The sequence below is a fragment of the Anabrus simplex genome, chromosome 1 (assembly GCF_040414725.1).
Source record: "Anabrus simplex isolate iqAnaSimp1 chromosome 1, ASM4041472v1, whole genome shotgun sequence".
NCBI classification, from domain to species: domain Eukaryota; kingdom Metazoa; phylum Arthropoda; class Insecta; order Orthoptera; family Tettigoniidae; genus Anabrus; species Anabrus simplex.
Genome location: NC_090265.1, coordinates 1,404,645,468 through 1,404,672,309, shown reverse-complemented (window position 1 = coordinate 1,404,672,309; position 26,842 = coordinate 1,404,645,468). Strand labels below are relative to the sequence as shown.

Genomic DNA, 26,842 nt, shown 5'->3' with positions numbered 1-26,842 from the left:
TGGGCTGAAAGTAACCATCTCTCTCTCATCCATGACAGCAAACTACCTCCATCCTTCAATTGTGGAAGATGGCAACGAGGATTTAACCCAGACCTCCTTTTCGTAAGTGAGAGTATAGCACAACACTGTCAGAAATCTGTGTGCTCACCGATCCCCAAAACACAACATAGACCAATAATGTGTCAGCTACTTCCTGTAATAAGACCTCAAGAAACTCGCTTCAGGCGACGATACAACTTTAGAAAGGCTAATTGGTCTAAGTTTTCCGAAATGCTGGATGAGAAAGTTCGGACTATCCCAGCTGTACCTGAAGAATATGAACGTTTTGTTGATGTTGTGAATCTATGCTCTCGGACATGTATCCCAAGAGGCTGTAGGACTAACTATCTCCAAGGGGTAACTGCAGAGACAGCAGTATTACTTGATGAATATTACAAATCATACAACGAAAACCCATTTAGTGAGGAAACCTCCAACGTTGCAACACGTATTCTCTCTTCAATCTCTGAGGCAAAGAGAGACCAATGGGAGAAACTCATGGCAGACTGTGATATGAGTAGGAGCAGCCAAGAAGCTTGGAGATTGCTACAGCGCCTAAATAATGACCGTTCTCAAACAAGTACACATGCAAATGTCAAAGCTGATGAAATTGCACACCAGCTCATTGAAAATGGTAAAACTACTAGAACCATCAAGACTAGTAAGAAGACATTTGAGAGAAAACCTGATCAAGAATCCAGCATTCTATATCAACCGTTCACTCAGACTGAGCTTGATTATGCATTGAGCAAAACCAAGAATGGTAAAGCTGCTGGCCTTGACGACATAAGAGTTGAGCAAATTAAGAACTTTTGGTCCAGCCACAAAGCACTGGCTAATTGAGCTGATGAACAACTGCTTCCAATCATGCAAGATCCCAAAATTATGAAGGAAAGCCAGAGTTATAGCTATTCGCAAGCCAGGTAAGGATTCAAATGATCCAAAGAGTTATCGGCCTATCTCGCTCCTTTGTCATCTGTACAAGATCCTTGAAAGACTCATACTCCATAGGCTAACGGAGAAGTTAGAGGCAATCTTCATACCGCAGCAAGCTGGATTCAGAACTGGGAAGAGCTGTACATCTCAAGTGTTGAAGCTTACGCAGCATATCGAAGATGGTTTCGACAGGAAACAGATCACTGGAGCTGTATTTGTCGATCTTACAGCTGCATATGATACCGTCAACCATAGACGACTCCTTATGAAACTATATAATGCAACTAATGACTACCAGCTTACCTGCTTCATTAGGAATCTCCTTGAAAATAGAAGATTTTTTTGTTGAATTTCAGGGGAAAAGAAGCAGGTGGAGATCACAGAGGAATGGATTACCTTAGGGAAGTGTACTCTCTCCATCATTGTTCAACATCTACACCAATGACCAGCCGCTACCCGCAGGAACACAGAGCTTTATCTATGCAGATGACTGTGCCATTACCACTCAAGACACCTGCTTTGACGCTATTGAGGAGAAATTATCTAATGCACTTTCAGTGCTGTCTACTTACTACAAGGAGAATCAGCTGAGACCGAACCCCAGTAAAACCCAGAATTGTGCCTTCCACCTCAAAAATAAAATGGCAAACAGAACTCTCAAAATCACTTGGGAAGGAACCACATTAGAACATTGCAGCACACCAAAATATCTTGGAGTTACCCTTGATCGTGCTCTAACTTACCAGAAACATTGCTCGAACACCAAGCAAAAAGTGGCAGCCAGAAACAATATTATAAGGAAGATAACGGGTACTACCTGGGGGGCACATCCCAATACTGTGAGAACCTCTTCCATTGCTCTATGTTACTCTGCAGCGGAATATGCATCCCCAGTATGGTACAAGTCAAGTCATGCCAGGAAGGTAGATGTTGCTCTAAACGATACCTGTCGCATCATTACCGGCTGTCTAAAACCAACTCCGTTGAACAAATTGTATAGTCTTGCTGGTATTGCCCCTCCTGATATCCGTCAAGAGGTTGCAGCAAAAAACGAGAGGAAGAAGGCGGAAACTTCTGAAGCTCACCCTCTGTATGGATACAGGCCAGTTACTTCAAGACTCAAATCAAGGAAAAGTTTCCTCAGAACAACAGAGGCTCTTAATGGGACACCTCAGCAATCCCGAATTGATATGTGGCATGCAAGCTGCACTCGCTCCGAAGAATGGTTGACACCAAGTGAAGAATTACCACCTGGTCACATGGAGAAATGGAGTACCTGGAGATCACTGAACAGATTACGGGCAGGCGTGACTAGATGTAAAAGCAACCTGCAGAAGTGGGGTTTCAACATCGAGTCATCATTGTGTGAGTGTGGTGCAATCCAGACAACGTCTCATTTGTTGCAGTGTAGTAGGTGCCCTAAAACATGCACAGTACAAGATCTACTTCAGGCAACAGAAAATGCACTGGATGTCGCCAATTTCTGGGCAAAAGTAGTATAGACCTTTGTTTTTTGATAAGTGTGACTTTGTATATAATGTATATAATTCAGCAAGAGTATATATGTGTATGTATTTATAGTATTAATGCTTCTGATACGAATTAAAAAAAAAAGTAGACCTTTACGTTTTCTTACATACACCCTCAAGAAAAGTTTGGAATATTGTGTAGTGTGGGATTAGACAAACACGTTGGTAGGGTGTGTACAGTCCTGTTGTAAGTGGTAGAGAGCACTGTATAGACATAAGCAATTTAATTGTGTGTTTACAATACAGCAGATGTTGCTGCCTATGGTTTCTGTTGAGCTTGGGGTGAACTATGTGATTTCAGGTGAAGAATAGTATTAGTGTATAAAATGCAGTATGAGCTTCAGCTAGTGTTTACGTTTCATGTTAAATGCATATTTCTCAGTTGGACCGTTGTGGCATAGATTCAGGGTGGACATACACAAACAGCAGTTTAACACATCATAGGGTTACTCAAAGTGTAATGCATATTTCTCAGTTGGACCGTTGTGGCATAGATTCAGGGTGGATATACACAAACAGCAGTTTAACACATCATAGGGTTACTCAAAGTGTAGTGTCCTAAACATGGAAAAGGTACCATGAGACCAATGATGTGACTAACAGACTAACGCCACATCCATGTAATAGAAGCAGAGGAGACCAACTTCGACTGCTCAACAATTAGATGGCTTCTTGAGGGCAAGCAGTGTCTGTGTAACTGCACAAACTATGCAATCGAATGCACAGTGCCCATCTAAGTCATTTTAACTGATTCAATGTGCTCCACTTGCACTACCAGCATAAATCATAACCAATACCCCGCTGACAGAAGCACAAGGTGAACTAGCCTTTACCACAAATGAGCCAATTTGAAGTAAATAAGGAAGCGCGAACAACACCCTCAAACACCACATAAAAATAACAACAGACAAGGACTTACCTTAAGTAGGTGGAGGGGTGTCACAAACAATCCGTGGAAAGAAAAAATTAAAAGCTCACACATGGTATCGAATTGCTAAGAGTAAAGAAAGGACAAGTATTTCTTTAAGAAGGATAAAATAATTTTAATCTTGAAATTCAATAGTAAAATTATTTCTTTAACAGAGAAAACCATCCTTGTAAAAATAGGAAATAAATACTCAACTTGAAACAAATTCATTAACAACTCAGTAAAGTTGATTAAATCATAAGTCATAAGCAAAGACAAATAGGATAAAATCACATAACACGATTGATAATTACATTAACTGAGTAACTGAATGCCCTTTTTTGGCGCAACTCGGAAGGTACCTTCAAGGTACAAGATTTCTCTCCTTTTACCTTTAAAATATTAATTTAATTACTCTTCGTCAGGATAGTATGATCATAGAGTTTTTGCAAGGGGATCAGATTTGTTACTTACAAATCAGCTTAAACACCAATAATATAACCTGTCACAAAGACAGATGAAACAAACTCAAATGAGAGAAGAAAAATTCATAAGGTCACGTGAAAGGTAGGACAACATGACCAAACTCCACATGGATGCAAGACATTACCGACATGATGCAAAAAAAAAAAAAAAAAAGAATTTTTTTTAAAACCCTCGTCAACAAAACAACAATCGTCACCATCGCTACCAAGTAGACATGGCAACCAACATACGCCAACAAGGTCAGCAAACAACTAATTCCGAAATTGAAGCATAACAATGGTCTTTACAAGGGAGAACCAAAGTAAACCAGAAGGACACAAACACCAAATTACAAGATAAATAAAATAAATAAAAAACAACAACAGCGTGGAGCTGCAGGAATAAAATAAGAAAGAAACCAAATTTAATTTCTGACACCCTGGTGAAAACTTGCATGGTCATTAAACCTATCCATAGGGTTAATTCCTTTGAGTCACATTAAAGCTACCCAGAAACAAAATTAATAATAATAAATTATGATAATACCCTAAATTAGATGAAACATAATAAACCTTCTTACACATATGAATCAAGGTCTCTTAGGACATGTAATTTAATTTCTACAATGGAAACCCAAATTCATGAATAGTTTCTGCAATAAAAACTTTCCAGTCTGTCAAACACACAGCAATTACAATATAAATTATAACACTATAAACATACCTGTAAAATACACATTAATATACATATATATAGTTTACAGGTATGTTTATAGTGTTATAATTTATATTGTAATTGCTGTGTGTTTGACAGACTGGAAAGTTTTTATTGCATTTAACTAAGTCGACACTGGAAAATATGGCTTCATTCTTAACAAATGAATAGTTTCTGCTAAAAAAAAAAGGTACCAAGTTAGGACGATGGTTGTAATTGTGAAGGTATTAAACACACTGAAGTTCTAGAAGAGTGGAAATTTCCCAAAACATCATTCCAGTCTTTGAAGGCAATATTCAATTAAGAATAAGAAGAAACAGATGCAGCATTGGGCTTGTAGTAACGCTTAAGCATCAGTTACTCCATACTCACGTAATGATCATATCAAGCAGATACCTCATTTACAACAGAAGAAGATGGGACAATTTTCAAGAAAGAAAATAAATAACTCTTCTGAGGATGGGAAACACCCTCACACTGAAATAAATTATGTCGGATCCATAATGTGGGCAGAAGCCAGAACCTGGAGCAGGTAGGAAACATGTCCTTCCTCCAACATAGTCAAGCGGCGAGTACAGTGGCTCCTACAAGTTTACCAGAAGCAGCAGACAGATCAACAATGGCTCTGAGCTCTGACTGGCCAGAGGCGAAGGAGCCTCGTAGTTAAGTGGACTGCCAAAGCTAGCAGTACAAGGCAGAAACAGAACGGCACTGACATGCGCTAAACAGGAGAAACACGACACGAAGTCATTAAAAAATAAGAGCTAATGAGCAAGACGAAGAAAATATTTTAAGTTAGGAATGCGACATCCAGTCGTGCAGAAAACGGGAGGAAACAAGTGTTAGATTACTCGGAAGTGATACAAATTTCAACGGTGTTTTAGCCATGATGAAAATGTCAATGGAGAAGGCTTTTAAGCACGTTCTACTGTGACACACTAGGGAATTGTCATTGTGTTGGGAAAGAAGATGGACCTTGGATGAATGGCATAATGTCATGTTTGCAGATGAAACACGGACATCATTCAGGCCAGATACACGACGATGGAAAGTACCAGCACATTGATGAGATGCATACATTAATGTTGGTGGTGGTGGTGTAATGTTTTGGTCTGAGATTACGCATGCTTGTCGAACACCTTTGATATGAAGTAAGGATGTTAACCAAACTGCCCAGTGGTATACAAATGAAATTCTTAGAATATCTGTACAACCTTTCAGGTATGACAATGCTTGCCCTGATCGAGGTGCATCAGCGAGGAACTTCCATGTGAGAGGCAGGTATCAACCCTATGAATTGGCCAACTAATATCTCAGACATGAACTACATTAAGCATGCACAAGACAGGCTGAATATGACTGTTTTTGATAGTCCATAACTTCCATAGACACTCTCAGACCTCATTAGAATTGCCTAGTTGGAACAGGACCTCTTCTTCAAGATGACATCAATGTACTGATCACAAGCACACCACAGCATGTCAGATACCATAACATTACCGGAGGAGATCATACACAGTACCAAGGCAGAGTAAAGAAGGGACAACTTTCACAAAAAAGAAACACAATGTTAAATTGTAACCTTTTCATTATTACTGTTTATTTGCATTAGATATTGGAAGAAAAACATTTTGAGCCAGGCTGAGTGGCTCAGAGAGTCAAGGCACTAGCTTTCTGAGCCCAAGTTGCCAGGTTCAATACTGGCTCAGTCTGATGGTATCTGAAGGCGCTGAAATACATCAGCCCTGTGTTGGTAGATTTACCAGAATGTAAAAGTACTCTTGCGGAACAACATTTCAGCATCTCAGGATCTCCGAAAACCATTAAAGTAGTTAGTGGACATAAAACCTATAACATTATTATTAAAAACACTTTAAGTATGTAAAAGTTTACATTTTCAGGTTGTGTATCCCTGTGATACAATAAACAATATTCTTTAACTTTATTATGGCACTGCATCTTTGATAGTTCAATTTTCTTTTGCAGGGTGTTTTTATGAAGATTTATTCAACATTTTACAAACTCGGACGGAATCTCCATGAGCGACTTTTGACATTTGAACAGCCTATCTATCCACTCATTTGCCAACAATATAAATGATGTGTGTAAAGGACTGAAATCACAGATAATGTTTTATTGCAGATGATGTTATACTGTATTAATAAATAGGTTACAGGATTAAGAGGGGAAAAAAAAAAAATGTTGTGACATGGACAGCAGACAATTATATGATGGTAAATGTGGTAAAAGTCAGGGTTTAAGAGGAAACATCTTGTCAACGATGGGATGAAAGCATTTCATGGGGATCACTGTAGATACCTAGGGGTTAATATAAGGAGAAATATTAATTAGGGTAATCACCAGGGAGCGCATTTTATGTAATTACAGTTTTTGCATATGTTTTAACACAATTTTTAAAGTTTGTTACTCCAATTGTGTATCTCCACGCATAACAAACCTAATCTTATTATTTCACATAAAAACACATATTTTCACAAAATGTTAATATAAATACATATTTTAAGAGAATCCGAGTCACGTGTGCTGTACCAGTGGACGACGAAGGCGTACAGTCCCCGGAAGCAAATTAAGGCATAGATGAGAGGAAAGTCACCAAAGTTTCAGTTGTCATGGGAGGGCCAGAATCAGATTCGTCGCCTGAATCAACAATGTGGTCTCCCAGACCAGTGGATGATGGTTGTCCATTTGGATTGTCTGGCACAGCATCGTGAAGCAGCTCGGGACAAGCAGCCTTAAGGAGGGGGCAATGTCGTAGGATAGCTGCTATGTTGTTTTGAAATGAGAGGAGTAAGTTAGTCTTGCTTTGCCCGTGAGCGACATCTCTGCTAGGTTACTGGCTTTGCCCCGCTGACACATGACCCACCACTCTTGAAGGACAAAGTGAGGAGCGGGACGCCGTTCCCCTCTCTACGGCTCCCTGGAAAGATCTAGGTCTCTAGCCCAGAATATTCTGAAGGAGAAAGTTCTGGGGAATCTGCCTTCTGGATTATTCATGGCTGCTAGGCCTAGCCCATATAGGGCAGGCAGCCAGCCAGTTAGAGTGACTGTCGTCATGGAGTTGACTGTTGTTAGTACAGAGGAGTGAAGTTGAGTTGAGTTCAATGTCGGTTCTGTGTCAGAGTACTGACAGACTGTCGCCGTGGAGTATGGAGGGAGCAAATTGTGTGTGTCGTACAAGTGGATGGAGTACGGAGTACTGTCTGTGTACTGTTGAGGAGTACCAAGTAGTGCATGTGAACTACCATGGAGTACCAAATACTGTGTGTGTACTGCTGTGGATTACCGAGTAATATGCGTGTGTACTGCCATAGAGTACCGAGTACTGTGTGTGGTACTGCCCTGGAGTACTGAGTACTGTATGAGTACGGCCGTCACGTTCAGTTGGAGTTCTGTCCCAGTTAAGTGTCTACTGTGAAGTTGTGTTTGGTTCCATAATGAGTTCAGTCTCTGTCTGCAGTCTGTGAGCGCATGGCAGCATGGGAGACTGGCGTGTGTAATCAAATGATGACTGCTGAGTGTACAACCAACGAATGAGCACTGAGGCTTGTAGTTGACAGACAGTGTACGACGTGCATGATTGAAATTAAGTAATACGTAACTGTGTACCATTGAGACTGTGTAAGTATGTAGTACTGGCGAGTGTAAACTGTGTGACTGGTGTGACTGTGAATGCATAAGTGATTGAGAATGCAAAATGTGAACTAGTGCAACTGTGTTAGTTTATAAGTAATAACAATTAAATAAAACTTAGTCGTAGAATGAAAATGCTATCAGTTGTGTGTTAATTTATCACCTCTGTCACATTGCAATACTGAAGAGAAATATTTTTTTTAACAATTCCACTTACCTGTGCTTGTAATGCAGCTGTCTTCTGTCCCAATTTGGCTTCAAGCGCACCTTTCTCATCCTGACATACACGAAGATTCTGAAGAGCTGTACTTAATTTAGCATCTCCTTTATTCTGAAGTTCATGAGATTCTTGCAACTGACGTCTTGCACTGCATATTTGAGTTTTCAGATCATCCTGTAAAAATATTGAGAAAATTTGAATGACAGAGAAATAAGAGGTAGGGAATAAGATGGCATGAAAACTGATATTTCTTCATCAACACTGTACTGTATAAGTGACAATATCTTTTGAATTTCAGCAATTTTTAACATTTTGAGTTTATGACTTCAGGCTCTACAGTTTTAAATGGAATCTGAACTACAGGTGAATGACACAACTTTTTAAAATTTTTGCACACATTTCCTGGTATTAAACTATGACTACCTCACTAAGAAGCTAGTACAGTACCAAAGTAAACTCGTCCTCATCTCCAGGTGGTGCAGCCATTTTCAGGCATGTGAGCAGGTGTTCTTATGGCGACGATGGGACAGGGAAGGGCTAGGAGTGTGAAGGAAGCGGCCGTGGCCTTAATTAAGGTACAGCCCCAGCATTTGCCTGGTGTGAAAATGGGAAACCACGGAAAACCATTTTCAGGGCTGCCGACAGTGGGGTTCGAACCTACTATCTCCCGAATACTGGATACTGGCCACACTTAAGCGACTGCAGTTAACGAGCTCGGTGAACCACATACCAGCCCTGTTACCATTCTTACATTTCTAGCAGTACTGGAAATCAAACCTAGACCTTTGAGGATGGCACCTAATAATGCTAAATGTTACGCTATGGAGGTGGACAGTACAGTACTAATTCAAGGAGTTATCACATACTTACAATTTGTGTTCATATTTCAGTGCATTCCTTCTGAAGGGAGAGGACTATTCTCTCTTAGCTTACTTTTAAAAATCACTGTGGTAATAAAAAGTGTTAAAAATGTAGAAGTAATTAATTGTAAATCTTTTAACCAACTGTATACTGGTAAGCAATTCTGGAAAGGATTAATAACCAAAACTTCTTACGACAAGAAGTGCCTAGGGAGCATGGACAGACCACCATACAGTTTTACAGATCTTGTAGAGAAGACTGGCGGTAACTTATTACATTTTCTCTTAGCTGTGACAAAATTCATATTATACAGAGTATAATAATAAGGTGCCGTCAAATAGGGTGAACGTGACTGCCGGGTTCAATCTGACCGAAAAATTGGGAAATGTTCCTTAACAATGTATATATGTTATGCATTAAATATTTTCATAATTTCTTCTTCTTCTTGTTTTATGGCCGCATAGGATCACTTTAGTCACTCCATCGTTCAGGTCTCTTTGAAGGGATAGTTCGGGCTTTGAGGTCCTCCCAGTACTTCTTCAGACACTCTGATCATTGTGCTCTTTCCTTGGTTGAAAATGTGCGTGTTGTGGGTTTGTTTCGCTTAAGGGTAAAGCGGAGGTTTGTATTCTTGAGTTTTGTATTCAATTTTATCTTATTCGTGGTGTTCCCTGTTGTAAGGCCTATTTCCTTCAGATCCTCTCTTATTTCTCTGATCCATTTACATCCTGTTGTGGTATTTTTTGATACAAGATTGTGTTGTACTAGTTGTTTCAGAAGTCTTGAATCTTGCATCCTCATAATGTGTCCAAAGAATCCCAGTCTCCTCTTACACATAGTATCTGTAATGGGTTTGTACACGACTTTGTTAGGTATTACCCGCCACTGTCCATCTTTCTGATATTGTTTGTTAATGCAGGTTCTTCCAAACCTCCTTTCAATTTTCTGAAGTCTGTCAGTCTTTGGTTGTTTAATCAGGTGAAAAAGAGTTTCTGCTGCATATGTAGCTTCCAGTTTTATAACTGTGTCGTAGTGTTTCATTTTTGCATTTACTGATAGACATTTCTTTTAGTAGATGTCCCATGTTAATTTTTGTGCTTTAGCTAATCTATTCGTCCTTGTTTGGCCTGAGATTTTAAATTCTTTTTCGCTAGTGGCTTTACGTCACACAGACACAGATAGGTCTTACAGCGACGATGGGATAGGAAAGGCCTAGGAATTGGAAGGAAGCAGCCAAGGCCCAGCATTTGCCTGGTGTGAAAATGGGAAACCACGGAAAACCATCTTCAGGGTTGCCTACTATGTGCCGGAAGCAAGCTCACAGCCACGCGCTTCTAAACGCACGACCAACTTGCCCAGTATTTTTTCATTTAGGTTATGTATTATTACTTCCCCAAGATATTTAAATTGAGTTACTATTTTGATTTTATTACCATTTATGGTAACTTCTTTTAGTTGTGTTGGTTTTTGGGGCATAATTTCTGTTTATTTTCAAATGATATTTTGAGGCCAATTTTATTTGCAATGTTTTGAAGTTCTGATATCTGGGTTTTTGTTTCTTTTATGTCAACTGCTAGTAATGCTAACTCGATGGTGAAACCCAGGCAATTTGTTTTGATTTTTTGACCAATCTTTATTTTTGAGGGCCATTTCCTAAACCATTCCCTCATTACCATTTCTAGAGCACAATTAAATAATAGTGGTGAGAGCCCATTTCCTGCCTTAGTCCATTTTTAATTCCAAATGACTCTGATATTTCACCCCTAAACTTCACTTTTGATTTGGTGTTAGTGAGAGTCAGTTTTATCGTGTTTAAAAGAAGTGTTAGAAGGAAAAATAAAGGAAGCAAAGTGATATCACTAAAGGAACTCTCATGAACCGAATTCACGGTTGCCATGATAAAAATCAAGGTGGTCAGACTGTTTTTAGTGTGAAAGAAGAACAGGCTTTATTTGTGAAAACTTGTGTGAAAATTCTTCATTCATAATATTTATTGGTTGTTTAAGCATATTAAAATTTTGTTTTAAGTTTATATCACATTCTTCATATTAACATAGATTTAGACCAGTCAATTCACACCACATTACTATAAAAGCAAATTTAATGAAAAATAAAACAATTTAAAAAAAGTTGCCCATCAACTTCACCCAATAATGGGGTTAAGGTAAACATGACACGACTGTTTCCTCTTCATCGGTAACATATGACATTTGCAAAGACCATGAATATTGTTAGTAGTGGCTTAGACATAAATTTTAAAAGATAAATGAGCTTTCCATCATTTTTTATTCTAGAAATATTTAAATGTGAAATGTAAAATCTGTCAACTTCACCCCATTTGACAGTGCAGCCAAATTTTCAGGACATATTCCTCACACATAAAAGATGAAAATATGTTATGCAGACAAGGGTCTTGAAATACTTTATTTCCATATTGGGACTCATTTTCAATAACTCATTGTACATTAATCATGGGAAACATACAGGAACAGAATGTACCAGCATACCACATGAAACTCTTTCTTACATCAAATGTTCAAAATGCTCTCTGTTGATATTGATGCACGTAAATATCAAGAACTGTATGTCTAGATACTCCATGGTGATACCAGTTATATGCAATTTGTTAAGAACTCTTTCAGTTGGCCACCTAAGAATGACCTCAAGAAGAAGACGAATATTAAAGGAAAAACTCTTGAAATATAGTAATATATTTTCATTATTCATGAATAATTAATTATTACCGTATATATTGTATTTAAAGAAAAAATGACAGTAAAGGTACCAGAATTTCTTTTTCCTTAACTCGTTTAAAAATACAGCGTATTCTCATAACTCTGTTGTATTCAGATTCTTTCAACATAACTGATTCAACTGGAAATAAACATGGTTTACAGTAGAACAATAAACATTTAAGCAAAGCTTATGGAAAGATTCTAAAGTACAGTAGAAATATGAAATATTTGCATGTCTACAGTTTGAACCTGACTGTGCTGATAATGCTTATATATATATAAAATAAGAGTTTTGTCTATACATTGCTCAGAATTTGAAAAGAATGGTATTTCTGTATCGGGCATGTCCATAGTAACAAGGAAATGCACTTTTTACTTTTCCGTAATTTCTGTCTGTCTGTCTGTATGTATGTACACGCATCACGAGAAAATGGCTGAAGGGAATTTAATGAAAATCGGTATGTGAAGTTGGGGGATGAGCCACTACAATCTAGGTTATAAATCATTTTCATCACGCTGAGTGAAATGGTAGTTTAGGGGAAAGCCTAAAATTTGATTCTCAAATATTCATATTATTAGTGGTCCTATCGATAAATACTACATAAGTTATATAGAATTACATTTCCGATCATTTATGTCATACATTGTTACCATACCAGCTTTGATAACGCAGATATTTATGAATTTGATTTTTGTTGTCAAGTCCATATCAACGCCGAGCCACGAGAAAATGGGTTAACAGAACTTAATGAAAGTCGGTACATTGAGCCGGAGAATAAGAAACTACAGTCTCAGTTATAAACAATTTTATTCACCCTGTATGAAATTGTAGTTTAGGGAGGTGCGTAAAATTTAATTTTTAAATACCGGTACCTATGTTATTGGTTCTATCTACAAGTACTACATAACAAAAGTTATAGCGAATACAATTTCCGACCATTTATGTTTTATTCAATTTTACCGTACCGACTATGATAAGAGTGGTATTTCAGAGTTGGAAGAAAACTAAATGTGAAGGCCTACAATACTGAAAGCGCATAACATTGATCAACAATAACATTGCATTGACCATTGTTTGTGGTGATGTTCTTTGTCTCTTATGCTGCCGCTCAACTCGGATAGATGGGATTACTGCTGTGTACTGAGTATAACAGCTTGACTGAATGAAAATGAAAACCTCCAGTCAGTGACCGGGTCAGATATGGAATGAAATAAGCCTCAATCGTGCGGCGAGGATAGGAACTGTGCCGGCTGCCGAAGCCTGTCGCACTCCTCTGGGGCAGTGATTAATGACTGACAGATGAAATGATAGTGGATAGTGTTGCTGGAATGAAAGATGACAGAAAAAACCAGAGTACCCGGAGAAAAACCTGTCCCGCCAACGCTTTGTCCAGCACAAATCTTACATGAAGTGACCGGGATTTGAACCACGGAATTCAGCGGTGAGAGGCCAACGCGCTGCCGTTTGAGCCTTGGAGGTAGCATGACTGAATATTGGTGGAGAATAGCTAGGGAGTTAGAAAACTTTCTTCTTTAGCATGCCATTCCTCTGGTTCATACATTTTCTGATACCGTACTGCCGGTGCATAACTCACTGGTTCATCATAGTATTCCAGCTATTCGATCCCTACTCTGATGCACTGTTTTGAATGGGCAGTGTGCACTCTTAAGGTAGAGGCTCACTTAGTAGTAGTATGACCTGGTTTAGATTTACTATTTAGGCATATTCCAAATTATAGCACCACAATTCAATAAATCAAAAAGAGCTTCTTCCTCTTCATTTTTATTAAATTCTACATTCATTTTATTCAAAATTAGCAGTGAAGAGAGGGTTTCTCCTCTGGCTTGGAGGAAAATATTGCCTCCAAGTCAGATAGATTTTTCCCCCGCCGGTGTAGTGAATTGAGATTTTCCGACTCATCGGGTACTCTTAGGAAACAGATTAGTAAAAGGGCATAGATTTTGCCCTGGGACGCTCCATTATTCGACCTCCCCCCTCCGAAAAAAGACTAGGAGTGTTCACGGATCAAGGCTGTCTGAGGTCTGGTCATTCCAGCTCTGGAACTTTGGGCTGTTACATCGGCAGCGTAGTACTGTTCGTTAAAAGTGAGAAAATCTTTGGTTTTCCATTTGATCAAGTGTTTAATGTGAAATCATTGCTTTTACTCGCGCCATTCCTCCTGACGTCATTGTGATGACCTACGTTCATTTCAGTTGGGAAAACCACTAAGACAGTCTTTCTGAGAATGTAACAAGGCAGGGGGAGAGTGAGTATCTGCCGTTATAATGCAGTTCTCCAACCTGATTGTGACTGATGGTAGGCAAGCGGGCCTACCATTACAATGAAAATTCAGTCTTCATATGAGAAAAGACGTTTGGTGACTTCTCCGGCGCATTTCCAGGGTAATGTTAAGAGCTATGCCATTTAATACAGTCTTGCTCACAATGTGTACTCTACCTAACCTACAATTCTGTATACAATGTAGAATTCCATAGCGAAGCATGGGTCATCAGCTAGTTTACCATAAAAATGACATTTAATGTAACTCTATTTTACAAATGTACAATGCTCTCTCACACACGTCACTCCATATAATGAATTTTTAAATTTATTTAATACTAGCTGATGTACCCGTGCTTCGCTATGGAATTCTACAATGTATACAGAATTGTAGGTTAGGTAGAGTACACGTTTTGAGCAAGACTGTATTAAATTGCATATCTCTTACTGTTACCCTACAAACCGACGGAGAAATCACCAAACGTCTTTTCCCATATGAAGACTGCGTTAGGGAATTTTCATTGTAATGGTAGATCCGCGTGCCTACCATCATTAACAATCAGGTTGGGGAGTTTTCACTATAATGGCAGGCACTAACTCTCCATCTGCCTTTTTACATCCTCAGAAAGACTGTCTTAGTGGTTTTTCCCAACTTAAATGAACATAGGTTATTACAATGACGTCAGTAGGAATGGCGCGAGTAAAAGCAATGATTTCACATGAAATACTCAATCAAATGAAAAACCACACATTTGCTCACTTTTAACGAACAGTACTACGCTGCCGATCTAACAGTCCAAAGTTCCAGAGCTGGAATGACCAGGCTGCAGACAGCCGTGATCCGTGAAAACTCTTAGACTTTTTTCGGGCCGGGTGTGTGTGTGTGTCGAATAGTGGAGAGTCCCAGAGCAAAAAACTATGCCCTTTTATTAATCTGTTTCCTAGGAGTACTCGATGAGTCGGAAAATCTCAATTCACTACATTGGCGGCGGAAAAAACTATATGACTTGAGGCAAATTCCTCCAAACCCCCTCTTCACTGCTAATTTTGAATAAAATGAATGTAGAATTTCATAAAAGTTAAGAGGAAGAAGCTTCTTTTAAGAAATGGCTCTTTTCAGGGTTGATGCCTAAATTGTAATTCTAGACCAGGTCATACTACTACTACTACTACTACTACTACTACTACTATTACTACTACTACTACTACTACTACTACTACTACTACTAAGTGAGCTTTTGCCTTAAGAGTGCACATCGCTCATCAAAACAGGACGTCAGAGTAGGGATCGAATAACTGGAATACTATGATGAACCAGTGAGTTACGTACCAGCAGAACGGTATCAGAAAATGTATGAACCAGAGGAATGACATGCTAAAGAAAAAAATTTTCTAACTCCCCAGCTATTTCTCGCCAGTACTGTCAGGCTGTTATACTCGGTACGCAGCAGTAATCCCATCTATCCGAGTTGAGCGGCAGCATAAGACACAAAGAACATCACCACAAACAATGGTCAATGTAATGTTATTGTTGATCAATGTTATGCGCTTTCAGTATTGTAGGCCTTCACATTTAGTTTTCTTCCGACTCTGAAATACCACTCTTATCATAGTCGGTACGGTAAAATTGAACAAAACATAAATGATTGGAAATTGTATTCTCTATAACATTTGTTATGTAGTACTTTTCGATAGGACCAATAACATAGGTATTTGAAAATTAAATTTTAGGCGCCTTCCCCTAAACTACAATTTTATACAGGTCGGGTAAAACTGTTTATAAACTTAGTCTGTAGTTTCTTATTCCCCCACTCTATATACCGACTTTCATTAAATTCTGTTAACCCATTTTCTCGTGGCTCGGTGTTGATATGGACTTGGCAACAAAAATACAAATTCACGAATATGTGTGTTATCAAAACCAGTATGGTAACAATGTATGAAATAAATGATCGGAAATTTAATTCTATATAATTTTAGTTATGTAGTATTTATCGATAGGACCACTAATAATATAAATATTTGAGAATTACATTTTAGGGCTTCCCCTAAACTACCATTTCACTCAGCGTGAGTAAAATTTTTTATAGCCTAGATTGTAGCGGGCCATATCCCGTCTTCACATACCGATTTTCATTAAATTCTCTTCAGCCGTTTTCTCATGATGCGTGTACATACATACATACACTGACTGACAGAGCAAATGCAACACCAAGAAGGAGTGGTCAGAACTTTATGCCAATTGCAGGGTAGACTGACGTCACTGAGGTATGCTCATGATGTGAAAAGCGCCGCTGTGCTGCGCACATAGCGAACGATAAATGGGACACGGCGTTGGCGAATGGCCCACTTCGTACCGTGATTTCTCAGCCGACAGTCATTGTAGAACGTGTTGTCGTGTGCCACAGGACACGTGTATAGCTAAGAATGCCAGGCCGCCGTCAACGGAGGCATTTCCAGCAGACAGACGACTTTACGAGGGGTATGGTGATCGGGCTGAGAAGGGCAGGTTGGTCGCTTCGTCAAATCGCAGCCGATACCCATAGGGATGGAATGTGTCCACGGTGCAGCGCCTGTGGCGAAGATGGTTGGCGCAGGGACATGTGGCACGTGCGAGGGGTCCAGGCGCAGCCCGAGTGACGTCAGCACGCGAGGATCGGCGCATCCGCCGCCAAGCGGTGGCAGCCCCGCACGCCACGTCAACCGCCATTCTTCAGCATGTGCAAGACACCCTGGCTGTTCCAATATTGACCAGAACAATTTCCCGTCGATTGGTTGAAGGAGGCCTGCACTCCCGGCGTCCGCTCAGAAGACTACCATTGACTCCACAGCATAGACGTGCACGCCTGGCATGGTGCCGGGCTAGAGCGACTTGGATGAGGGAATGGCGGAACGTCGTGTTCTCCGATGAGTCACGCTTCTGTTCTGTCAGTGATAGTCACCGCAGACGAGTGTGGCGTCGGCGTGGAGAAAGGTCAAATCCGGCAGTAACTGTGGAGCGCCCTACCGCTAGACAACGCGGCATCATGGTTTGGGGCGCTATTGCGTATGATTCCACGTCACCTCTAGTGCGTATTCAAGGCACGTTAAATGCCCATCGCTACGTGCAGCATGTGCTGCGGCCGGTGGCACTCCCGTACCTTCAGGGGCAGCCCAATACTCTGTTTCAGCAGGATAATGCCCGCCCACACACTGCTCGCATCTCCCAACAGGCTCTACGAGGTGTACAGATGCTTCCGTGGCCAGCGTACTCTCCGGATCTCTCACCAATCGAACACGTGTGGGATCTCATTGGACGCCGTTTGCAAACTCTGCCCCAGCCTCGTACGGACGACCAACTGTGGCAAATGGTTGACAGAGAATGGAGAACCATCCCTCAGGACACCATCCGCACTCTTATTGACTCTGTACCTCGACGTGTTTCTGCGTGCATCGCCGCTCGCGGTGGTCCTACATCCTACTGAGTCGATGCCATGCGCATTATGTAATCTGCATATCGGTTTGAAATAAACATCAATTATTCGTCCGTGCCGTCTCTGTTTTTTCCCCAACTTTCATCCCTTTCGAACCACTCCTTCTTGGTGTTGCATTTGCTCTGTCAGTCAGTGTACATACATACATACATACATACAGACAGACAGACAGCCAGACAGACAGACAGACAGACAGACATTACAAAAAAGTAAAAAGAGCATTTCCTTGTTACTATGGACATGACTGATACAGAAATACCATTATTTTCAAATTCTGAGCAATGTACAGACAAAACTCTTATTTTATATATATAGATATAATATGCAGGCTTAAGTATAACATTTCCATTTAGAGCACAATGTAGTGTCTTTCTTACTCACCCTTTCTCGTTCAATCTGGGCCACCTGCTGCATGAGGGAGCGAACGCCTTTTCTGACCATTTCTGGATCCACATCCACCAACATATCTCCTCTGCTATCACCATGGTCAGGAACTGCAATTTAAAAATTCTGATAATGATTTAATTAAACTAGTGGTTGTAGTGTGTCATATTTATTTTATTATCATTCTGGAAGCTGGTTGAATTCTCTGAATGTGATTACAGAGAACAGCAAGTAGCCTGAGACTACATTATAATGAGACCTTCAAGATGATCATATACAGTAGTGCGTCGATATAATCTGAACTAATTGATGTTCAGCCCTGTTTGGAATATCACATCGTTCAAATTTTCAAACATAGAACATAAGCGACACAAAAAATCATTTTAACAATATACTTTATTAACTTTAAAGATTTCAATATGCCTACATACTGTACTACAAACAACACTAGATAGATTTAAAAAAGCATTTCATCCTTTTAAAAAAATTGTTACTGAGCTTTGTTTCTTTACATCCAAGTCTCTAACTTGTCGTAGATAGGCAAGCTGTGTTACCGTACACTCCAGCATTTTATCCCACCAATTCATTGCTTTTTCTAGAGCATTGAAATCTTCACCATGAATAGGCCGAGGGTATTTTTCATCCTGGTTTTCAGCTACATCCTCATCTTCATCTAAGGGTGCTTCACTATCTGTTACAGCAGTCAGAATTTTGAGATTGTTCAAAATTTAGTAGCCAAAGTCATTTTGATCAACAATCAATCATTTGTTACCATCGTCCTTGTCACAATTTTTGAAGCCGTGTATGGCATTAAGAAGAGTAGTAACTTCAGTTAAATATTCAGCTTGCACAAACTCCCCTTCGTCATTTCTCGTGCTTCTATACCTTCAGGCCACAATCTTTTCCATCCATTTTTTAATTCTTCTGTCAACCTATCCCACGCATCAGCAATCACATAAACACAGTCTTCAAGAAAAGTTTATTTGTTAAGCTTACAACATGTTCATCGTCAGGCCCAGCTAACAACAGCCCGTGCAAAAGGTTTCTTCTGTAACCTTTTTTCATCTTTTAAAAACTGTCTTAATCCATAGAATGTATTACTGCTGTAACATGTAGCAGTAGGAATAGAACTTGGAAATTTCCATCAGTGGCATTAAGAGATTCAATTGAAGGATGTGTGGGTGTATTATCTAGGAGTAAAAGAACTTTCCCTGCTTTATGTTCCTTTTGCTGTTGAACTTTGACACTTGGTATAAATTTATTTTAGCACCAACCATTAAAAAAAAAAAAAAAAAAAAAAAAGCAGTCACCCAGGAGCTTTCTTGGGAGTTGTATGTCATAAACAGACACATAACATTTTGAAAACATCTTGCGTGTTTGCTTTTCCTGATAATCAATAATGGAAGAGAATGGATGCCACTTGCGTTACTGCACACCATTGCAGTCACACTGTCCTTACTTTGTAACCTGGGACTAATATCTCTCAACAGAAGCTATGGATTTTCATGGTAAAGCATGCCAATTTAAGCCTGTTTCGTCTGCGGTATAAATGTTATCTCATCCATAACCTTGTTCAGAAACAAAAGTGCCAAACTTCATTTTGTATAATTCCACAGCATTTGGATCTCCAGACAGCTTTTTTCCTTGAATTTGAAGTTTTCTGATGCTGTGCCATAATTAACATTTTTCAACCACCCAGAACTAGCCTTGAATTCTGGTGATCCACCTAATTTTTCATTGAATTGAAGAGGTTTTTCACAAACAGGGGGTCCTGATATCAGTTCACCCATGCTTCTTTTTCTGTGTGAACCACATTTAAAAAGCAACTTCTAATTCAGAGTTGTTTGCTGATCACAATCTTTTAAGTTCCCTAGATTCCTCTTTTGAATCCAATTTAGAGACATACTATATTAAACTGTCCTTTTTTTTTTACAACTTTTTTTATGTTGTACTGACACAGATAAGTCTTATGGTGATTATGGAATAGGAAAGGGTTAGAAGTGGAATGGAAGCAGCAAGCCCCAGCATTTGCCTGGCATGAAAATGGGAAACCACAGAAAACCATCTTCAGGGCTGCTGACACTGGGGTCCAAACCCACTATCTCCCGAATGCAAGCTCACAACTGCGCGACCCTAACTGCATGGACAACTCACTTGGTTCCTTATTTTGCTTTAAATCACCGACTGTTACCTTTCCTACACTGTAAAGTCTAGCTAAAGAAGCACCACTTTCACCCTTTGCCAATTTTTCCAAAAATTTCTAGATTTTGTTCAAGTGGGGTGTGTGATTAACTCAGTGGCTTAGCTGCTGGCTTCCCACCTGGAACGCTGAGGTTTGAATCCCGGTTGATTCTGTGTCGAGATTTTCATCTCAAGAATCACGTGATGCCAGGAAGGGCATCCGGTCTTAAACCCCCGGCCAAAACCAAAATGAGCCTAGGTGGCTCCAGCGACTCCAGAAATAACTGGGATAAGCTGAAGAAAGTTTTTTCTAGTTTTTGTTCAAATGTTAAAAATGTGTTTCTTTTGATGCCCTTTCAGTAAGATGAACAGAGTAATATAAAAATCAAGACATTAAACACAATGTTATACAGTGAATACAACAAGTTTGATAGCAACTATGTTATACTACGACATGCCATGACCAACTGGAGATGAGCGGTGTGTTGTAACAGTTTTGTCAGAATTGATTGGTTTGGTAGATGGAGAGGTGGATGGCGGTCAGGTCTCTTCAACTTTTCTTCGATGTGGATTCAGCTATCCCCACTACATCGTACAGCACAGGCCACCAGAGTCGAGACGGCCGAGAGTAAACCACACCCGTGCTTTTTCAAACTCACATTAATAAAATTGAGGGTTCAGATTATTGACACTCTGCTGTGTATATATACATGTGTACAAACCCTGTTCTATTTCTTTATGGGGTTGGGTATGAAGTGAGATTAATCTTCGTAGCGAGTTTTTATCACTGGGTGCCCTTCCTGTCATCAACCTCATCAGAGGAATTATTGAGATTAATGACGTGATATACGATAGTAGGATAGTAGGAGGATATACGGAGGGAATAAATTCCACCAACAAGCTGTATATTGGCTCAGTGCTATGATTAGGGCTCGTGCCTAGATACTCAAATCACATGAAGAACACTGTGTTGTGCTGGTGATAGTAGAAGGGAGAGCGGAAGGGAGGGAAGGAGGGATCATGACAAACCGCAGAGTAAATTATCATAGACTGTCACACATGCTCTAGCATCTCAGGAAATTGGTGCACCTCTTCTGTGGCTACGACAATCATACGAGGGCTGATCAACAAAGACTGAGACATTTTTTTTTTTCACAGATGTTTATTACTGGGTTATGCCTATTCAATACACTTTTTATTAACAATGTAAATGCTTAAAACATTACAGTACTAGTTTTTACCTCCTTTGAGGTCATCTTCAGCCATGAAAACCTTAAAATTGACTACTCAAAGACATGAATATATACAATAAATTAGAATTAAAAATTGAGTTCTGCATAAAAACTTGAAGAATAAAATTCACAATCTTGATTACAACACATCATCTAGTTGAGAAGTTACGTCAAAGTTCCGTTATAGAAACATGAAATAAAGTTTTCACAATCGTGGCTTGTGGTTGAAAATAGTGAGCACAGAATCATACAATTGAAGAGTTTTGTTATAATAACATGATGTGTGGTATTTGACAATTCTGTGTTTGGTTAAAGTGAAATAACATGATTAAATATCCACTGGGGACATCTTTATGTAGTTCATTTGAGTACATGAGAAGTTGTGCTGGAGTTGTTTTCAATGTGGATCAATTTAAGAAAAGTGTCTTAAAGAGACGAACGAAAAACGAGTGCAATAATTACTGTTATTCCATTAAATGGTTTTACATTAGGCATGACGAATCCTAGCATTTTATAAGCACTGTTAGCTGCTCTTTCAGTATTACTTTGGAATGTTAACTTGGGATCGAATAATATAACAAGGTCATTGTACTCTAAGACTTTCTTCAAGTTCTCCCCTAACGTTGAGTAAATGAAATTTGCTGGCACTTTGGCTCTTGAGAAAGAATTACATGCTCAGAAATATTAAATTTTAGTTTGTTTTTAAAGCTCCATTCACAGATGTTTTTCTATCATCACCATCATCATCATCATCACCACCATAATCATTCCTCATTATCCAGCTGTAGCTGGGTAGGGGCAAATATGGTTCCTCTCCACCTTCTTCGGTCTTTTCACCACTCCTCCTCCAACACTGTGTCCCAGTCCAGGTTTCTTTCTCTAATACTGCATTGGATTGTGTCCTTCCATCTCAATCGTGGTCGTCCGGGGCCTCTCCTTCCTTGCATTTGCATTTCTATCACCAGTTTTGGCATTCTTTCATCACTCATTCTCTTTATGTGCCCAAACCACCTTAGTCGGCTCTTCTCTATTCTATCATTCATTTTTTCCACTCCAATTTCTTCCCGGATTTTCTCATTCCTTATTTTGTCTCTTCTACTCTTCTATCATACTCCTCAAGAACTTCATTTTGGTTGTCTGTATTCGACTCTCATCCTTCTTTGTTACTGTCCAAGTTTCTACTCCATAAGTTGTTATGGGTACGTAATACATCTTGTACATAGTTTGTTTCCATTGGCACATCCTTGTCCTATAACATGTTTCTTACACTATGATAGAAACAGCTTCCAGCTTGAATCCTCTGACTAATTTCAGCATCCAGTCAAGTATTCTCCATTAACTCACTCCCCAGGTATTTGAACGTATGCACTACTTCCAGGGGCTTGTCTGCAAGTGTATCCCTTCTTTCTCCCCTCTAGTCATAACAAGAACAAGAGTTTTACTCTTTTCTACAGTTATTTTCAATCCACATTCTTTGATCTTCCCATTCACCACATCCATCTGTTCTTCACCATTCATGTTGTCTTCTCCCATTGACATCCATTACTATTGTAAACAGGATTGGTGATAGAACACTTCCCTGTCTCAGCCCACTAGTAATTTTGAACCATCTTGTCCTGCCAACTTGTGTGTGCACGCAACTACAACATTCCTTGTACAATGTCATGATCATTTTTATTAATCCCTGTCCAATTCCTTTTTGCACCAGACTGTCCCAAACTTTAGTCCTGGGGAAACTGTTATATGCCTTTTCAATGTCAATGAATGTCATCATCATATCATTCCCATACTCGCATTGCTTTTCCATTAGCTGTCTCATAATGAAAATGGGCTCTATTGTTGACCTTCCACTTCTGAAACCAAACTGATTTTCCTGCATCTGATTTTCAACCCTCAACCTTATCCTACTTTTCAGTATCCTCTCCATTATCTTAGCAACATAGGATATCAGAGTGATTCCCCTGTAGTTCTTCAATACTTTTTTATTGCGTTTCTTGAATATTGGGATGATTATTTCTTTTTGCCAAACCTCAGGGACCTCCTTATTCTCCCAGACAATCCTGAGAACTCGATATGTCCACTGCAGGCCTACAGCTCCAGCTGCCTTTATCATGTCCACTGAAATTTCATCTATTCCAGAAGTTTTTCCATTCCTCATCTTTCTTACTGCCATTTCAATTTCATTCATTGTGATTTCTTTAACCATTTCTTCATCAACTAATTGCCTTTCCTAGTGATCTGTTAAATGACTGTCATTAGTTCACATGTTCAGCAACTTTTGAAAATACTCCCTCCATCTATTTCTTATTTCTTCTGGCTTTGTTAATATTATGCTGTCTTCATCTATATATATTGTGCCCGTTTACATCTCATAGACAGCTTTCAAAATGGCGCCGAATGAAGGTATGGCCCATCCGATCTATGATATAAAAAGAATATATATGTAGTGCGATATTATAGAAGGCCATGCATGTCTGGGAATGGACAAATATTGAAGGCACTACGGGACAGTAGAGAGTCAAGTGAATTGTTTTACAAAAGAATAGAAGCGAAGGGATTGTTAAAAAACTTCACTTAAAGATCTGCATCGCAAGAGTGAAGACGTAACCGGTAAACAAGCTATATATTGAAAGAAGATACAAGAATTTAGAGGAGATTCGTGAAGAAAAGGGATCGTCGTTGTAAAACAAATAATATAATTCACCGGCCGACGAACCAGAGTTAATTAAAATATTAAAAAAAATAAGCAAGATACGGTGATATACGCCTAGAAGGATCCCAAGAGCAATCGCATCGCATTCTGTAAGGAGGGACCAATTGAAACCCAAGAGAAATACTTTCATACGGCAAGAAGACTACCTTGGTCTAATTCAAGAAGGAAGAAGAATAAATTTTCGAGATTTTCCCAGAAAGAGCCGATATATACGGAGAACTTAATCCCGACGAGATCAAAGTTATATCTCAGAGAGCAAGAAAAAGGAATAACAACTGGAGAATTATTATTGTCAGATGGATCATATCATGACAATTTTCTGCTCCGAAATGTATATTTTTGTTATCAGCAGAAGTAATATGATGTGTGCCTGCTAAGCATGTATTATGGACCAAACTGGGGAGCGGTACATCCTAACCAGATGACCAACCCATAATGAGGAAGGCAACGGCCAACCAGATGACCAACCCATGATGAGGAAGGCAATGGCCAACCAGATGACCAACCCACGATGAAGAAGGCAACGGCCAACCAGATGACCAACCCATGATGAAGAAGGCAACGGCCAACCAGATGACCAACCCATAATGAGGAAGGCAACGGCCAACCAGATGACCAACCCATGATGTGGAAGGCAACGGCTAACCAGATGACCAACCCACAATGAGGAAGGCAACGGCCAACCAGATGAACAACCCATGATGAGGAAGGCAACGGCCAACCAGATGACCAACCCATAACGAGGAAGGCAACGGCCAACCAGATGACCAACCCATGATGAGGAAGGCAACGGCTAACCAGATGACCAACCCACAATGAGGAAGGCAATGGCCAACCAGATGATCAACTTATGATGAGGAAGGCAACGGCCAACCAGATGACTAACCCACATCCTGACCGCAGAGCTAACGACATCCGAGTGGAGGCGGAACAACTGGACCAAATGTAACGACAAGCGAGCTAAGTCTTTACATTTTAATTACGTAGTTTTTGACTTGCGTATACATTTACTTGTGGCATGTGCTGATAAGTTGGTGATAAAAACCATTTAATTAAGAGTGCAAGTGAATAATGGAAGTGAAGTGTGAGATATTTAAGTCTATAGTAATGCGATCGAGCACTGTAGAATAAGATTCTAGTACATTACATATATGCCACCGCATTTTTTTTGGTCAGAATAACTAATGAGTTACGAGAATTTGAAGGAAGTGTCTTTTATAACAGCTGATAGCAATGATTTGACACTTTGTGGAATTTTGATAAATCTCGTTTTGGTTATACTAAATGTTTATGTTATGTTTGGTCCGCGCGTCTCAGATGAATGTGTAGAATCACGTACTCTTTGCTCCGCAACATAAGAGTATGGAACTCAGTTTGGGGTTATGATATATAACGTTTTTGAGATGTGTTTATCAGAAAGGCAATTGTGACATATTTGGCATGGTAATATAAGAGTAATCACGACATGTTGTAGTGGAGGTTATGATAATGAAGTTGTTAGTTGAATGTTGAAATCATGTTACAGTATTGGTAACTCGGCGAAATAAGTCAATGTATAATGAAATGCGGATGTTTATTTATGTGTTACGGAGAGGGCAAGGATTGCCTGCATCAAAGGAAATGCCATGTCACATTTATAAGAGGTAAGGATTTGTGTGAAATGATACATGTACGTGAAACTGAGCACACCACGGGAATGACCTAAACTAAGGTATGAGTGGTATACATTGATGTAGAATTGAGATTTTGGTGGGATTATATGACAATAGTAGATGCTGTATTTCAAGTACGAGAATATTATGATGTATTTTATAATGGTATTCATGGCCAAATGCAAATATGTTATTTATAAATGCGGTAATATATTTCCGAGCATAAATGCGTAGTATTTACATTCTGACTGCCCAAATGAATTGAGTAACTTGGGAAGATGAGAAATGTTATGGAATATGACAAAGGGAGAGCACATAGAGCCTGAAATAGATGTGCATGTGAATCAAAAATTATGTGGAAAGCTAGATAGATAACTTATTTATTCTGACACAGAGTTTATTTGAATTTACATTCTTTAAGAGAATAATGGATAGGGAAATGATAGGCTAGGAGCCAGATTTAACAGGCATTAGGGAAATATGCCTTAGTCCATAAGTCTTTACCGAAGCGCATCATAATTATAAGAAAGACCAAATTAAATGAGTTCAGATTTATGTCCGAATTTATGTTTAAGTTTATGTTCAGATTTATGATCAGATTCATATTTATTTTCATATTCAAACTCAGATCTATTTGTTTATTTTACATTTCATTCTGCTAAACTATACATTTTATTCAAATCTAATTAGCCTGATTTTAATGATGATGAGCAATCTAAATATCATAACGATATTTGCGTCAACTTAATGACTTGTTATCAATGAAGACTGTGGATGTCCAGTGATCAATTGTAAATAGTAATATCCATTTTTGACTTCATTTCGGAACTGGTGTAAATAGCTTAACATTGCATTTATTTTTCTTTTTA

The 26,842-nt window shown here is 39.2% G+C and overlaps 1 protein-coding gene across 1 annotated transcript in view; it reads right to left on the bottom strand.

Annotated features, from left to right (window-relative positions):
• Window positions 1-26,842, bottom strand: part of Root (ciliary rootlet coiled-coil, rootletin) — a 461,920-nt gene that overhangs the window by 72,160 nt on the left and 362,918 nt on the right. Inside the window, exons 24-25 of the mRNA XM_067137854.2 lie at window positions 18,193-18,305; window positions 8,459-8,635 (exon numbers count right to left, since the gene is read on the bottom strand). Coding sequence (XP_066993955.2) covers window positions 8,459-8,635; window positions 18,193-18,305 — 290 coding nt within the window. The remainder of the gene's footprint in view (window positions 1-8,458; window positions 8,636-18,192; window positions 18,306-26,842) is intronic.